Here is an 18,869-nt window from a genome sequence, read left to right as displayed (position 1 = left end):
TCATACTAATGGCTTTGTAATAATTAATCAATTCAGTAATAGTTAAATATTCGATAAATTCGCATGCATTCTCGTCAAGTAGAAAAAATTGAGTTTTGTTTGCTAATATTCATTAAAATTAAATTGAAAAATGAGCAATGTAATGATTTTGAAGCATTTAAAGATAAAACATGGACCGGGTGAGATTTGTGTGCCTAATTCACAACAAATATCCTCTAACAGGTAGGATCTGTGCCTTTTAAACTGAAACGTCGAGTTCGATTTTGCGCAGAAATCGTGTTCCAATAATCCTAGGTCTGCAATCTGTTTAATTGATCATTTTTGTTTCAAAGACAAGTAGAGTGATCACCCTGTCAATTCTATCTGACGCATGTCGTCGATCCTTGGATTTGAAACATGTCAGTTTTTCCTCACGATGATTAGAGCGCATACGAGTCTATTGTACGGGGATCGAAACTACGACCTCGCAGATAAGGATAACACTGCTTTAAATACCTTTCTAGATAAAAATAAAAAACAGTAAATTGGTGTTTTGTAAAAATATTTATTTAATATGTACAATTTTGTATCTAAGCAACAGGGACATTTACAGCGCTCAAAAGCAACAAGGATTAGCAGAGAGCTGTCGGTTTATGGTCTTGAACAACAAAACAAAGACTATAATGTAATCCTTACGAAATTTAGATTTAGACCCAGATTGTTTGTAATTACGAAATGTTCTTAGACTATTACAACGGGTGACAACTATTTTTTGCTAAAACAACAGTATATATACTATTTTGGGCTACGTTTTTACATATATTATTCAATATATGTACTTAAGTGTCCATAGATTTAAACTTTAAACAGGCCTACGTGTAACATTTATACACAAAGAAAGATTTTCGTAAACCTCAACGCAACAAAAATTTATCCGATACAAGTCCGCTTATTTTTATTTACAACTTTTTCCAACTTTTTTGCGGACTCTCAAACATACACACAATTAACAGCCTAATGCATTATTAATAAATGTCAATAATTTTACCTAATCGAATGCTTAATACAAAACTTTCAGTAAAATTAATCAAAATATTGTTTTAACCACCAATGGTTACGGAAGAAATTACCAAAATCCTTTGCTTATTATTTTCATTTATAAGCGACACATTATGCATTAGATATTGTAGCTTTGCCAGTACAGAAATTGTGGTGTTTATAAAAATATTACGAGCTCTAGTCTAAAACACAAATAGCCGTACACATAATCGATATCACATAGCATAGTCTAATAATAAAAATATACATGTCGCTCAATATAATTACAATTTATATACAAGTGAGCCCACACACCGCTCCGATATCAAAGTGAGCTCAGATCAAATTACAACTAAATTCAAACTCACTGACTCCTATATACACCCCGTTATGTGTATATAAACAGGAAGATTATTAGTATAATACAGGTATTGTTACCCATTCTAAAAGGTAAGTGACATTTTTTTTATATTTTTCTAATGCAAATTTAAACATCAAATTGATTAAAACTAAATACTTCATAACTGTTTATTATCGATAGAAATCGTGTATTCTATAAATAGTAGACTTTACAACATATCTAATGTGTGTCATATTCTAAACAATAAACAGTTGAAGTAGTAATAGCTCTTATTTTGTACCACTTCATTAAACAAAAAATAATATTTCCAGATTTGTAACTCATTGCATCATTTTTTACGCTTCGCGAGTTTCTTTTATGTATTCTTATAGTGTACACGAAGTGTTACATCAAAGTGCTGTAATATTTAATCAAATACAAATTGCAATAGCATTAAAATACTAATTTATTAAGGGAAATTACACAAATGTTGCCACATTTTGAATCATTGCTCCACTTACAATTTTGTATTGATAACAATTTAAATTAATTGTGTAACGAGTTTATTAAACAATATTATCATTCAATTTTTTATTAATATCATATTAAGACCATTAAAATTATTTCCAGTTATCAAAATTTAAAGGGGTATTTATTACATTGGTGGAAGTCTCATTTTTAACATTCTGTTTATTAGAATGGCGTAATGCAGCAACATCAGTGACGAAAGTGACCTATTCGGTAGCGGATGTATCGGTGGGAGCGCGCATGGGCGGGAAATGTCGAGGGTCGCGGATATCATAAGAGCCTCTTGGCGGTGATCCGGCCATTGCTGTGTTTAACTCGTGCTCACGTTCTGATTCTGATAGACCATATAAAGGGTTAGTCTGGTTCGAAGGACCATAACCTCGTTCTGTTTGTGATGATGACCAACAATATGCTAAATGTGTATTCATAAATGATTAATGGTTGATGAATGAGTTAAAGTTATAAACTGGCCCAGTTCTACTAAATGAAACGTAAAATATTTAAGATCCAACAACACCAAAACCCAAAGCATTGCTTTGTGTGAATATTTTGTCGAATTTTTGAGAAAATAATTAAAATCTAGGAACAGGGGTTCGTTAACTAAACGAACACTAAAACACATTTATTTTTCTTTTTAAACTTAAAGAGTTTTTTCAAACAACACGTGAAGACTAATTTGTTTTCGTTCGGAATAAAACTAACGCGCAAGGTACACTTTGGTGTCAAAAAAATAAATGTTATTTAATGACCCATCACAACAAGTTAAAGCATAAATCTAGCTGCCGAAGCAAATGATTATGATGACATTGTTGCTATTATAATAAAAAATATATAACGCCGTAAAATCACCAATAATCTTACATATAAATAATACATATAATAAAACAGGCAACTCAAAAGTTATGTCATTTAAAAAATTAAGTGTGTTGATGTAGTTTCACATCGCCTTACAAAATGCTAACAATAACTAAATATACTAAAATTTTACCAGGATTAGATGGCAAACCTTCGATCTCAATTTTTTGAAATATTGTTACTCCATTATTATGTACTTTAATTACCTTAAGCGTTGCATTAATTAATCTTGGCAATTCTATTTAAATAAACATTGTTTTATTAATATTAAAATACAATTTCAAAGCAACAGCAATGAATGCCTCTAAAAAAACAAGTGAATTCTGAAACCTTAATAAAAAAAGAACAAAGGTTGACCATTATTTGGAAAGTTATGACTCTTGACCCCGCTGACACAAAAACTCACAGACGACACACAAAACAGAACTTTTTTTATAAAATGTAAAAATTTAAGCGTTTATTGTACATATAGCTCGCTCGGACTTTCATATACTTCTTGATGTACCCCGTGATTTTGAAAAGCTTCTAGAACGCCTGATTTGCCAGGAAAATTGCATAGGAGTGATTTAGTGAGCACACTTTTTGAATCTACTCGAGAGTGGCGTGTAACTTACCCTTACTCGTCGTCTCCGACCGGCACTAGCACCTCTCCTGCCAAACCACACTAACGTACACACAACCACTCTCTATTGCCTATGGTCTGTATTCTACAATTTATAGTCTATGGCTAAACGCATAGACATCAAGAACCGAGCGTTATATATAATAATTATACACGTTTATATTAGCGATAGCATTTGTCTTTCTATAAAGTCGCTATTTACTCAGATCATTCTCAGTGTCTACGCTTTTGCCAGTGATAATCACTCGATACTCACAGTAGTAACACAAAACAAAACCTCTCTAAAAATAATCTAATTAGGGATTGAAATAAGATGGGTATGTTTTTTATATTTTTTTTATTTATAAACTTAACCTAAGCCCGTGACTATCGAGCGATGGTTCTATTTATTCTATATATTCGATCTACACTTAACTAAGACTTACGTAACGGAACAGTCGTCGGCTCTCGCAAGTATATAACGAACGAGTGCTTAGACAATGCCAGATTCAAAAAACACCGAACAAAGCAAGGAGCAAAAGCGGGAGTTGGGCCAATCCGAAATTCGATACAATTAGTTTGGGAGACAGATCTCTCGCCGAGGCCATAAGCATTTTAACCGTAGTGCACTAGCACAGATTGAGATTGGAACTATCTTTGGTGTCATTTCTCACGTATCATATATGTCTTTGATATGATAATGGACCTGGTTAGTGCGACCATTTTCAATCCAATTCAAACGTGTACGTATACGTATACGTTGACTGGCTAAACTTATGGAAGTAATTAGGCAATCGAACATACTTAGAACTAGTGCTTATAACCTCGGTACAAAACACGGTCGGACAATGGCAACTGAAAGACTGCAAACCTAACGCGACGACGCGGGAATGTGAGGGTTAGGAGAAAACGCTTTCATGGATTGTGGATGGTCATGGTGGTGATGGAAAAAGGCAGATTGGTTATATAAAGCTATTTGATATTGAATATACATATGTGGGTGGTTGATACGATACCGACTTGTAAAGTTGGTTATATATTAAAAGGGATGATTAGGAATGTGTGAGAAAATATTATATTGAAAATCCAGATCCATACACTTCTATGGCTGAATATATTATTTAATGATATTCAGCCAAGTTGGAACACTCGACACATCTGGTTATTTAAAGGAAAATAAGGGATCTCTACAAAGTAGATAATTTGACATTTTTAAGTTGGAGCAAGGATGAGAGCTGTGGTGTAAATGGAAGGAAGTAATGGGTGAATGTGGTATGTTGGATGAGTCATATACCTGTCATGTCTTCCGGGAGGCGTCCGCGCAGCGCGCCCGCGTAACTGCATCCCGAGGCGACTGCGGGGAACAATACGTCAGCCATCTACGCACGGCTTACGAGCAACGATCACTGGCCTTTACGTATAAGCCCTACCACGTTGTTTAACAATTTAGCTTTTTTTTAGAGACATCTTTACTTCTACTAACTAAATAGACCTAGCGATTATTATCTCTAGTTCTTTCAAAATGTTCTACTTAATTTACTAGCTTCAAATATATGGCTCGACTGAAGCGAGCAAATATTTTAAAATACCCAAAAGTGATCGTTCCTGGTAATTTTATAACTTTATTGACGGATATTGTGCGGTAAAATGGCTTGATTGGGGGACTTTAACTTATATAAAAGTCGGTTATTTTTAATGACACTTAATTTTGAAAGAAAACAAAAGTTCAGAGACGAAGAACCTAAATATGCAACAAAAATGACGTTCGGCAAGCGATGACGGGAAGGAATGGAGAGGACGTTTACGAAAAGAATATTAGACAATGACGAGACAAATGTGGGGCCATGGCGTTAGAACTCTATCAAATGTGGTAGAGCCACACACCGGGCCACATAATGTTGGCGATGTTCCTTCTTAACATGAATAAGAAGCAAAATAAAATTTATAAAAATCAGATTTAAAACAGTGCTGATTTACTAGTGAGGCACTTGGCATTGTTTGAAATATTTGAGTTGCTAATAATGGTCACAGCTTAATTAATAAGCTATTCTACAAGTATTTCAAACAAAATAGAAAATATGAAGATTATAGTGTACGGGTACAGGCAAAATAACTTATAATAAGATTTTGGTTTTTGCCTGTACATTGATAATTCATGACAAACAAAAAATATTAGTATAGGATTGACGTTTACTTTAACATTCATGCTTGTTGAATTCAGTCTCAAGAAACAAAAAAATAGATTAATAGGAACCATTATTTTAACATCTCTAAAACATTTAATAAAAATATAGATTTATAATACTTCAAACTTTAACTTTTTGCAAATATTATATAGTGTATTTATTATATTTATTATTATAATTTCAGTCAAACAAATAAAGCTAATTAGGCACAATAACAGTCTTTTCATTCTTATTTCTAGTTTTAAATCAAACTATATCCTTAATAATATAAAAAAAAATCATTTAACTAAACATAGAAAAGTCTAAGCCAAATATTCAGGCCCGTCAATCCTATATCCATTGCATTCGAGAAGTATATCGAATGTTTGTGGGTTGTGCGTATGTGTGTGTTTACGTAAGGCCATACCATCGTTAGCAGGTGCACGCGGCTCCAACAAACTGTGCGTACGAAGTAACGTACACTCCCCACCTTCGGTAGGGTCTAACGAGTACACGTACAGTATGCCCTCAGAGGTCGCTACAAGCAAACGCGCTTGACGGGATACGCTGAAATTGAACATAATCTAGTCAATATCACTTAATTTAAGTATTATTTCTGTGTTATTCCATGTGTTTTAGTGACATTTTTAGATTCATTTAGGTTATTTTCAGGTTCTTTCTTTAACTTGTTTAGTAATCCTACAGCTAACATAAATTATATTTAATTACAAACAAATACAACTAAAAATATAGCCAAAGATGGAATACATGATACATTTTACTAGAAAAAGATTTAGAAAAGGGAACAAACAAACAAAAAGTATTTAATACATTTAACAAATTGTGATTTCATTTATTTAACTAAGCCTGAATTGGTTGTGTTGTGTGATGGTGTAAGAGTGTGGGTATGTACGTGAGGGTGTGTATGTGGGGTGTGCTCATGATGTATGTGTTTTGTTTTATTTGTGGTGAAAGTCATACAACATTATAACTATTTAGATGTCTATACAAGCTATTTACCACTTAAGTCGAACCTTGAAATACGTTATAATAATAATCTGAAATATGAATCATAAAGCGAAAATTGAATATTAAATAGTTATCTTTCAATATGGCAGTCTCTCACCAGTTTTGCTAAAATACACTTAATACGCCTAATTACGTGAATAATTAAATTAGGGTCAAAGATTTGTTTTATTATTTTTTTATTATATATTATTACATAAATATTTGTTTTAAAATAAACTCTCTTTATAATATAATAATGTACAGTAAAGATGTAAACGGAATGTGATAGGTGATACATACTTGGTGACCGCAGCGACAGCACGGTACCCAGCCCTGGGTAATTTGGCAGATGCAAAGGCCCGTCCCTGGCTCAGCACATCCGTAACCTGGGCAGGAAGATAAACCAAGCCGGCGGACAAGGTCTGCGACATCCAGTCAACCCAGCCAGGCTCTGTTGGGGAATTGCCCGCTGCGGCGCTATCTTCTACCGCTCTTTCGGCGTTCTCCTGTAACCTGGTAGTTACTTGTTAATATTTGTTGGGTTTTTGTGTGCTTGTTAGATAGTATAGAATACGTAAGTATCTATCAAATTAACAAAATTTTTAGTTATTATTCTATCTGTTAAATTGACTTAAACATTAATCTCAGTGATGATATATATTATTTTTCGCATAACATTTAATATTGATTATTTATTTAGTTTTAGTTAACCCTGCGTTTTATTTTCGCTATTTTGGCTACATTGTTCCTTACTTTCATGATATTTTTTCGTATTTGCATCCTGTTTAGATATAGATCCTATATTGTTATATATCAATATAGAACCCAGTGAAATATACATACCTAAAGACATGTACAGTCTCCGTATTAGAAGTGGCAGCCAAATAAGCGCCACAAGCGCTGAAGGCCAAACAGGCGATTGACACGCAGCGCTTCATCCCGCGACGGAACTCATAGAGGCGCGTACGCTCCGGAACTGCGAATACGCGTATAACGGTCCCGCGTTCGGAGGCGGTGGCCAATCGCCGCCCACACATAGACCACGCTAGAGCGGCTAGCGGGCTGTCGTGAGCGCTGATTACACACTTGGCGTTCTGAAATTGGTTGTATTCAGTTTAAGAAGCGCGCTTTATTGTATCTTGTGAAGTGCTTTAACCGTTAACAGTATATGAGTATAGAAAAAAATGGAGAGACACAAGACCAAAATCATTATCCACCATACATTTAATTTAACGTATTATATATGTACTGTAGGTACATAAAATAGTTAATACATGGTGTCATATTTAGCTTGTGATCATGGCTTATTCGCTTTAGACAGTAATTTGAAAGATAATGTAATAAGAAGTTAGATCACGCAAGATTTTTTTCTGTCAGAATATAAAGATTCACATACCAAATGAACAGCATCAAATATCTGCACCTCACCCACGGCGCTAGACCCTGGATATGCCACGTAGCAGTGATCAACACAAGGCGACAACGCACATAGGCCGCGTGCGTTCGGTGGCGTGTCTCTGATCGTATGAAGAATCTTCATGTCCCGAATGTTGTGAATGTGAAGGGACTCTTCCAGGCATACTATAAGCCTCTGAAAACATGAAAGATATGTAATTTGTAAGTAAGTGAATTGTAAATATTGCTTGATTTCTGGCAAATTATCATTATTATATAAATTCATATAATATAAATTAATATTAATGAGAAAAACAAAAATTTACATATTAATGTGCTAGAAGCATTGAAACAACAAAATCTCATCTTGCATTTGTTTCTTTCATCGTTACTAGCATTCATTCAATTTATTTGTTAAGAGCCAAATAATATTTACTATTGCAAGTTTGTAATGTATGTAATAACTTAACACCACTAAATCTTCATAAAATTGTTCACTGTTATAAATTTTCTATTGTTAAAGGACAGAAACAAAATTTTCCTTTTATCCTTGATTACCTATTCAGTGTATAATCAAATATCATTTAAATTCATATCAAAAACAAGATAACCATAAAGTTTACAATGCCGTGCTTTTAGTATAAAACAAATACTTTTAATCATTATCTTAACTACCGTTATCTTCCTCGTCTCATGAATCATCAGATTTAATAATTTATATACAGTTACTTCTCAGCTAATGCGTGTATAACTTGCATCCATACAAAGATTTGTGTAGACATTATTCAGTCTCCTCAAGAATATTATAGTTTTATACAAATGTTATAACTTTTTATATATACATATTGAAAAAATATATTTTTAGAACTTATTTATTTTGAAAACCTTCCGTTCTATTAACGTAAAACGCAGTTCGCGAGGGCATCTAGTTTCAAATAAAAATATCCATAGGGTTTCTAAAGAACGTACGTTCAGCACACGAACAAATGATCTTTCAAATTTGAAATGTAATATGAATATCATACTTATATATACAAATAGCCAGAGATACTTTCTCCAGGCAATATTTGAGGTCTTCGTTATAAACGTAGGTTAGACTTAATTCAATATACTTACAGAGCGATTCAGTTTCACAGCCAGGATCGTATTGCTGTAACTGTAGTTACAAATCTCTGTTCCCTTTTTGTAGTGACATACTATCAGCTTCCTGAAATAAAAAAATACAAAAATTTACTCTTAGACGTTTTGCTATGGAATGCAATATCTGCATTTCTTTCGTGACACTTGTGATTAAAACCAGACTATTATTGTTAACTTTTTTTAATAAACCGTTACTTAACAACTTAAAGGCCTTTAAAGGAATCTTTAAAGAATTATATTAGGAAAAACTTAAAATTAAAGGTGATATTTTAATTAAAAGGTTAAAAACCTGTCTTTGGCCATTGACCTTTAATATAATAAAAATTTGGAGAGATTTTTCGCATTAGTATTGTTAGGAACGCGTAAAGCGCACAATGAAAGTCCAAGTTAGACTGTTTAGAATTCGCTTAAATACGATGCAATATCTAATGATTATTGTGACTAATGTAAATAGTTGTATGAAATTACCTGAGCCCTTAGCATTTCTCAGTAAATTAGCCTACAAAGGCTTTATATACAATCCTGTCATTACACTGAGAACTTAACTACGCTCTATAGATATCAGCAATAGTTATAACAACGATATGTAATTAAATTTTTAAGCATTTCAAAAACACACTCTTACGTTTCTCAAGGACACATTTATATTGAAAATCTGTACAAACATGATATGAAAATTACGCCGTATTCATTAAATAATTGTGTAGTATACATGACACACAATATAATACAAAATTACACAAAAACATTTAAATACGTCGTCAAAACATTTCTTGTATAAAAAATTAACAAGATCATATGATTAAAAGGTTTACGACTCTTAAGTCAACGAACTATATTATCAGAAATTACGTCTTTTTCAGTAAACAATTAAACTCGATAGCAGCTGATTAATCCTGTTTATACATGGTCATGATTTTATATCTCCTTACATTGTATTTATAGATAAATAATATGAAAAAATAAATATGAGACAAGCAGACTACAAGGTACTAGTACTAGGTAGGTAGCACTAGACTGCTTATAAACTAGACATTTAATTTGTAACACAAATAAAAGTATAAACCTTTTTCTTATTTAATAGGAATCTTGATTAGGATCCCTGTCATCAATCATGCAGCGCTATTTCTTAAGAAAATCCTTAAGAAAAGCATAAGTTGTAATATTGGCCAAGAAAGGTAAAAAAAAAGTTGTAATATGTTTGTTTATAAAAATCGTTGATACATGCGTGAACAATGCATGTACATACTGCGCTATACACGGGTATGACGAATGCAATCGCGTGTCGTGATGCACGTGTAGTGACGTCCAAGCCACACCACGGGTCGAGGGTTATCGGCAGATTACACGTTTAAGTAAAGCTATACTCATATCAAACTGAATTATATTTTAATATGTTAACAGGAAACTTAGAAGACAAAGTGAGAAAACGGTTGAAACTTCAGAATGTTATGCGTTGGCTTATGTCACCACTGTTCAGCAATACCGTCTGTTAAACAATGTTGCAAATCAACAGTTTATCGGGAACTAAGTACTTTTGGTTGAAATATGAGTCATTCTCGGGTCGATCATAAACAACCGTTAAAACTTTTATTTGAACTCTGCTTATTGCAGCAAATGCTTGCAAATTTACTGCAATTTATCTCCCTCCCTTCCTGTGGCAAAAGTAAGCAAAGCTCTCAAAAATAATAGAAAAAATTAATACATAAACGTATTAATTTTAAATCCTGGAAAATGCATTTTGCTCACAAGCATAGACTGAGTGGGTAATATGTGTATAAAAGTAGTGAAAATACTGTGTACAGATGTAATTGAATCTCAGGTTTTCAAATGTTGTTTAGTGTGTAATAACTGTACGTATCTTATCAATCTGTTTTTTGTTTCTGTACCTAAATGTAAAAAATAAATAAAATATACGTAAAAAATTGTTTTTTTAGCAAATAACAGATTAGCGAAGTAAAAGCTTCAGCCGGATCTCGTACTATAATTACCAAATAAGAAAATCGAAGATTAGATTCGAAATTGGTGTTAATACACCTATTTGTTCTATTAATATAGAACAAATTGCTACGTATAAGCCTTGTCGGTTGACGATGATGGCGAATAACACATTGCAGGATGCAAATCGATTTTGTCGTATCCAGTAAATGATAACCTCACCGCTCCTTTACATCCGTTTGCTGTTGACCTAGTTTCGTCTATTTTTATACGAATGCAAGTCCTTATGATATTAAATTATGAAACAGTTCCGTTTGCGAAAGCGCTCTGTTAAAATAGAATATACGAACGAAGTCCTACTCGTTAAGTAGGGCAAAAATAGCCATCGTTTTCCAATAAACACGTCCTACTATGGATAAAAACAGCCCTACAACCTTTTGGGCCACAGATTGATGATGCGTGATCATTTTTTATTCTAAAAGGCAAAGGTGGAGACTTATGTGCCTGGTAAACACCGTCGTCTCTCACAATATTTTTTTAGTCGATCAAGTGTTGAGAGAGCAAGATGCGCACATATAAGTCTATTGGTGCACAGCCGGGGTATGAACCTACGGCTTCAGGGATTGGACACTGAAGACTAAACAAACACTGCTTTACTATGGATCAGCTTTCACTTAGCTGTAGTAAAATTAAATTTATTTCCTTATAAAATAACTCTTATTTTGTATATCTTAGAAGCTTTAAAATTGTATACAAATCTGGCCCCAAGACAAAAATATTTAATAGTTCATGTGTTATTATTGAATGTATTTCATAGTTTATACTAAAAATAAACAAAGCAAATCTCAATATTCCTTTCTTAATAAAACCTTGGACGTAGTCACGCTAAGATTTATTCGTATAACGTACGTAATATTGCCCTTGCCAATTTAAATGAATTAGTTGTTTACTGTTTTTAGTGTTATGACTTCCACGGCTAATATTACATAGACAGAGAAATAGTTTTCGTTAATTTGCGTTATGCAAATTAACTACAACCAGTTGAAATCTTTCAATTAAATATTCTTCCTTCCTTTCAAATTGTTAAACCAATTGTGCCACGAAATCGATGAAATTCCAGATAACGTACAAAATTTCAAATAAAGGCTAACTTTACATTAACTAATGGATCCAGTTAGTTACATGTTTAAGCTGAACGTTAGGCAATCCTAACTACAGAATTTAAGCTGTTTAGTTTTATAATGAGAACTTTTCTATAATCTAATTTTCTAAATTCTATAATAAAATATCAGTGTCCATCGCCATGTTTTAATAATATTTTTATTTATAATTAATAAATAATAATTGTTACAAATTATAGGCCCAATGAAAATTCTAATACGCTCTGCAAATTTAAAGATACAAAACAATAACAAGTGGCATATAATTACACCTTGAGAACAATTCCATCAAAAATAGCTTCATGCTAATCTGGTACGTTTTTCTTATATTAATATTAGAGCGCGGCCACACGATGCGGGAACGGTGCGGTGCGGCGCCGCAACGTCATCCTACATACAAATTACTATAGCTATAGCTCGAAATAATTGCGGTGCGCCGTTACCGCATTGTGTGGCCGCGCCCTACGAGGCTACATTCATTTTTAAACGCAGACGCATGGTAGACGGGATCCGATAAAGGGTAGCCCCGGTCCATCTACGACCGAGATGGTAGCGCCATAGGAGTTTAGTGGGTCACGTGGCCGATCTAGTGATCTACATAGCCCTGTGTATGTGTAACATTAAATAAAAAGGGTAACCCTTTATACACAATAATATTTCATAATATCTTTGAAATTACACGCACCAACCAAAATAAAAATTGATAATTTATCGTAACAATACAAGCCGTTATCTCATATTAAAACTACGCACAAACAATCCGTAAGGTCATACAGTAACACTTCCTCGTTATTTTAAATCTTGATTTCAATAAAATAAAATGTTGTTTCTAACTGTGCTTTATAAAATTTAAACTGTTTGACTTGGGATTAATTGTCATCTGACGTTTACAAAAATTCAATATTTTAACCTACTAATACTTTTAATAAACCATTGTTGGCCTAGTGACTCCAGCGTGCGTATCTCATACCTGAGGTCGTAGGTTCGATCCCCGGCTGTGCAACAATGGACTTTCTTTCTATGTGCGCATTTAACATTTGCTCGAACGGTGAAGGAAAACATCGTGAGGAAACCGACATGTCTTAGACCTAAAAAGTCGACGACGTGTGTCAGGCACAGGAGGCTGATCACCTACTTGCCTTTAAAAATTGATCATAAAACAGATTCAGAAATCTGAGGCCAAGACCTAAAAAAAGTTGTAGTGCCACTGATTTCATTAAAAGTTTCGCGTCCATTCCCTGTTTCATTCCTGGCTTCCCAATTTTTAATACGCAATAGCCTAATCAATAAACAACAATACTTTAGCATTTCTAATAAAAAAGTATTAAGCAAAACAAACATTTCAATACGTCATAATCACGCGTAATATAGTTTAATCAATAATATTTTTCTTGCATTTCGCAAGATATTAAGGAGCTATAATGATAAGACTTAGATAACGATTGTATGGTACATACTACATTTATTTAGGGCTCGTGAATGTCTGGGTCAAGTTCGAGCATTGTTTACTTTGTAACTTCAAATCAAATGTTCCGATGTTTTTACTCTAGGATCGTTGCTTCTACCATGTACGGAATTCGATTTTGCAAATCTTAAAACAGAGCCTTTAATGAGTGCTGAGTTCCAAAGCCGCTAAAGTGGCGACTGATTAAACTGCAGAAGACAAGAAGAGGCAAGCTATAACAAGTTGTGGCGAGTAGACCTCTGCGAGACAAAAGAAGCCATGACTCATGAGGGCTTGCAGCGTCACTGCATTAACAGACTGTCGCGTCTTTAATAGTACTGTTCTTGGAAAGCTAATATAATAATTTAGCATACGAAATTCCTACCAAGTTTTTTTCCGTTCAATGAACCGTACTCTTTTTAAAACCGGTTTCTTCTTTAAATATACATAAACAAACAAGAATTTTTATTTAAATAGGCGTCCGAATATTTTTTTTAAATTCTAAAATTAAAATAATAAACTTTACACCGTGAAAATAAATATTATTCGCACCTTCTTCATTTAAAACAAGGGAAGCCAAACTATTTAAAATTCCTCGGTCTAATACAAAGTACCTACATATTTTACGTTACGTAAACTAACTCAGTCATGTATATTATACTTACCTTTAGATTATAACCGAAATTACTAGCAAATACATATTATATACCACAAAATGCGTTAAAAATAATGCAAAAACTGGTATCCTTAATTAGATATAACGGCTTTGTTATTACTCTTTTATGTTAAATATATTGTAACGATCAATTCATCGAATATACATATATATTCTATAAGTAGGTAATTTTACTGTTTTATGTTTATGTTTGAATGTGTATTCCATTTTTGTCTTTAGAATATTAGTGTAATTGTTTAGATATTGTAGTGATTAGCTGTAGGAATACTGACAAGTAAATAAATAAATAAATGATGAATCTCTATTGATATGACCTTGGGGGTGAAGCCGGAAGCTAGTAATTAATGATCCCACGCACATTTTGTAGCCACAAAGTAACTATGTAAGTATGAGCAAAAGTTTGTGGAGGCAACTTTTTCTTTAACCATAAACTATACCAGCAAAACTTTGTAGGTAATTAGTTGGATTATTGGACAGGTCTTATATTGTTCTACATTAAACGGAAAGCTATATATTTGGATTTATGATATTTAAAGTATAGTTTAATACGTTCCATTCGCTTTTCTTATTTTTTGCAACACATTTCATCAAGTGCTTAGCATCTAAGGTCAATAAAGAGTAAATATGACACACGCGCGTAATTTGGAGTAGCGTCGGCATAGCGAAAAAATCTTTGTTTTGCATTATGTTAAATTTAAAAGTTATTAATATATCTAATTAGAAATAGGCACTGAATACAATCAACCTGGGGCTAACTTTGTTTGCCTCGGGTTGAATGCCAGTAGAGTGTATAGGACGTTGGCGATTCGTCACTGAGTGTAAGCCAGTGCCATCACTGCGTACGTCTGTCCGTTTCTTTAAAAAATCTTACACAGTAATAATAAAATCAAACTCATGAGATCTCTTTATTAGCCATTGGGCTGCGATCATACTAAATTTCAAAACATGATCTTCTGAAACCCCTAAACAAGGTTTATCAAAGAATATTTTATATCAATAATATCTTACTTATGAAATAAAGTTCGTACAGTAAGTACTAGTAAATGCAGTCTGATAATATATGTATGTCGTAGCAATGGCAGCTGATACATCTGCCATGTATAATAAATATCTATGTTATAACATATGATAGTATTTATCTCATTATATTGTATATTCATATCATCATATCTCATAAGAGAGCTAAAATATAAGTTTTTTTTTCATTATTTTACAAAATAATATATATTACAATATGTTACATTAGAAAACCGCTTTGGATACATTATTTGGTTACAGTATTTAAAACTATATTGACTAATATGCACACTAAATTGAAATTATAATAATATTTTAATTTCCGCAATTGTTTTAAAGTATACGTGTTATATTAATGGGTTCCTTATCGGCACCGTGCTTCATTGGTTAACAGCGAAACCGGTGATTTGGATTCGATATTCAGGACCGCAAAAGAATCGATTAATAAGCAACATTGCTAGATGATGTACTTGTCTTAAATATTAATAAAACAGGTAGAATTGGCCTATGCCTCACTGAGTCCTCGGGACTTCACACTAATATTGTCTAATAATATAATTTCTAAGTACTGGAAAAGTAACGATAACAAATCTCGATATCTCTTTAAGATAAACCTCATATAAAAAATGAAATGACATGACTATACATATAAAATAATAAAACCCATTTCGGTTCGAAGCTTTATTTGCAAAGCGTTATACGTATTTATTGTCATCTGCATCACACAATTCCGGAGATTAACTAAAACTATAGTCTCCACTCACCAGTCACTATTTATATCGTAGTAAAGGTCGCAATGTCAAACACTCGCCAAACACGAAACGTTTAAATTTCTTCATGTAAGCGTAAAACAAGATCATACGTCATATGTCGCCTTAAGCATAAAAATCTCGATATTTTAATTATAATATTCTAGAGAATTCTCGAACCTTTATTTCACAGCTGTTCCAACTTCTAATAGAAACTTATCTTTAATATTTAATTCAGTTTTACATAATATTCAAAACCTAATATTTAAATTTGTAAAAAGACATTAAAGATTTCATTTTCATTTCTATGCAGGACCTCAACGTACGAAACTTATGCGTAGTCTCTTACTACATATAAAATGCTTTGGCAGCTTACTTTTATGAAAAAAAAACGAGTCGTAATATGAGGATTTTGGATATAAATCGGATGTTAATAGTCATAGTTAATGTTGTTCTTAATATTGTTACATACGTAATATCATTACTCATAATAAAACAATTGTATCTAAATCGTCGGCGAGTTGTAATTACTTTACATTACATAAAATAGAACAAATAATAGTATAATTATGTAATTGATTAGATAAATACATAATAATACAAGTATAAATATCAGTATGTTGAACACAAGGGTTGCTATGGAGTATGAAAACTATTATTATTGTGTGATCAAATATCATTGCAAAATGTTGTGTAAGATTATATATAAGTGTTTTTTTAACTGCTATAGTTTTTAATACTTCTTTATTGACCCTGAGTGTTGATTATACATATACTGAAAACTATTAATGAAAAAATAAAAGATCTACATATGTATACTTAAACAGTTGCAGAATAATTATCTTTAAATTTTAGCATATATTTAACTTATTTTATGTGATCAACCATCATTGGATCATTGTTTGTTTAAAGTCTGATACATACTTTAATAAGTTTCATAGATATCATCATATAATTATATTATCTGACAACTAGACAAATCTATAGAATATAAAATGGTAACTAATTCACCAAGTCAAAGAAAATATAATAAATCCACTCCATTTGTGTTACTTCATTCATCACTTAATTTATATTGATAATTACCGTTTAAGGACCAATACAATTAAGATAATTGAGAATTAAAAGTGATTTGTACCACATTTATAATAATTTTTTGTTAAAAAATTGTTTTTCAATATATGTATGTGAAATATTTACTACTATAGCTTAAATGTAACATATAAATTTATTCCGTAACAGGTGATCAGTTAAGTTTTAGCACTGCTACATAAACATTGAATAATTACCTTGGAGCAGATACTGTGACAATAGCGACCAGGGAACTGCTAAACAGTCTGTCAACAAGACATGTTTCCTGTCCTGAGCGGCTCCCATAAATCTCTTCAATGCCATCGTCAGGTGTTAATGAAAATAGGTGATATCCACTACTGCTGCCTGCTACTAGTGATCTGAAAATAAAACCATTATAAATGTTAATAAAATTATACATAGCATATGTTATTAAGCTAAGCTTTTCTTACTTAGTTTGTTTAATACTGATTGATTTAATTAATTATAAACAAAAGCCTTAGTAGCAGTATTATTAAGAACTTCACCAAACTAAAAAGAGAAAGTTGAGCAAATTCAATATTCTGACATTTTATCTAATTAATGTTACTTAATGATTATTACAATTAACATATTTTAAGTAAAACACTGAGCATATTCACAATACTTTATTATTTAATTCCTTAGATTTTTTTATATTTCTAAAGCACAGAGAGAATGAATTCAAACAAATATTTATTTATTAATTAGTGTATAGTTAGATAATAACAGTTATAGTGGTTGAAAAACTTAATTTAAAAAAAAATACCATTGTGGCAATCTATAAACTAAAGTAAATGAACAGGACCATTAAACCAGTATAAAACACAATAGACTGTCATAAAACCCCTAACACAATAAAAAAGGGCAGGTAAGAGTTATCCTAAGAATTTCTAAGCAATATCCTTTGTTTAACATAATAAAGAAATACGAAAGGAGAAAATACCACATTTTAACAAACAAACAACATTTCAAAAATTAATTTTAAATACATAAAGCTTAAGTGCAATTTAATGTAAACATAATAGTATAATCTTATCCAGTTAAGATGTAAGTTCTTTAGAGCATCAGTTCTGTTTGATAAGGAAAAGCCCACACCATAACAAATGTCAGCTGTTTAGAATGCTAACTAACAATAGCGATATAACAGAGGTCACATAGACAAGGTTGTGGATACGTCGAAGACGCTCTCAAAAATCGTATTCATTGTTTATTATGAGTTCTATATAGTTACGAAAACATTGGCAATGACATATTGCATCATCGCCCAGCCTGGCTAACTGCGTTTTTAACTAAACCATCGTATACGTGACCCTTTCGCGGTTTAGCAATTACCAAACCCGAGAGCAGCCTTGACGGTCATTATTGTATCATTAATACACAAATATCTATTTATATTAAAAATGTATGTTCCAAGATCTATTTATCATACTTTATGCAATAAAAATATAGAATACTTACGTGCAATCCTGGTTAAATTGTACAAATATTCCACCTGCATTTGGTCCCTCTGAGCTGTTACCTCCTCCCAAACTCATTGGAACGTCCGTAGCTACAATTTTCTCTAAAAACTTATTACGTTTACAGTCATACGCGCACTACGACCTTTGTTACCACGCACAAACAGTCAATCACCAGATGTAAATAATAAAAACTTAAATATTCGTCACAAGCTCAATTTTTGACACAAAGAACGACCTTGTTGACTGCTAAAAACAAGCCCCCTCCCTCACACTGCAAAACTAAT

The 18,869-nt window shown here is 32.4% G+C and overlaps 1 protein-coding gene across 3 annotated transcripts; it reads right to left on the bottom strand.

Annotated features, from left to right (window-relative positions):
• Nucleotides 1-524: 524 nt before the first annotated feature.
• Nucleotides 525-18,860, bottom strand: LOC110997974 (WD repeat domain phosphoinositide-interacting protein 2). Of its 3 annotated transcripts, none has more exons than XM_022266381.2 (9): nucleotides 18,584-18,860; nucleotides 17,323-17,484; nucleotides 9,026-9,116; nucleotides 7,911-8,105; nucleotides 7,358-7,608; nucleotides 6,815-7,027; nucleotides 5,934-6,073; nucleotides 4,636-4,695; nucleotides 525-2,219 (listed from the first exon to the last, which is right to left on the bottom strand). In XM_022266381.2, exons 1-9 carry the CDS (start codon nucleotides 18,658-18,660, stop codon nucleotides 2,092-2,094), a joined length of 1,317 nt encoding a protein of 438 aa, XP_022122073.1. In that variant the 5' UTR covers nucleotides 18,661-18,860; the 3' UTR covers nucleotides 525-2,091. The 3 variants fall into 3 exon arrangements, with proteins under 3 accessions (XP_022122073.1, XP_022122074.1, XP_022122075.2); XM_022266383.2 differs by lacking the exon at nucleotides 4,636-4,695 and adding an exon at nucleotides 3,355-3,391 and having other exon boundaries at nucleotides 2,082-2,219; XM_022266382.2 differs by lacking the exon at nucleotides 4,636-4,695.
• Between the last annotated feature and the right edge of the window lie 9 nt (nucleotides 18,861-18,869).

This window comes from Pieris rapae, chromosome 8 (genome assembly GCF_905147795.1).
Source record: "Pieris rapae chromosome 8, ilPieRapa1.1, whole genome shotgun sequence".
Classification (NCBI taxonomy): domain Eukaryota; kingdom Metazoa; phylum Arthropoda; class Insecta; order Lepidoptera; family Pieridae; genus Pieris; species Pieris rapae.
This window is presented reverse-complemented; position numbering and strand designations above follow the sequence as displayed.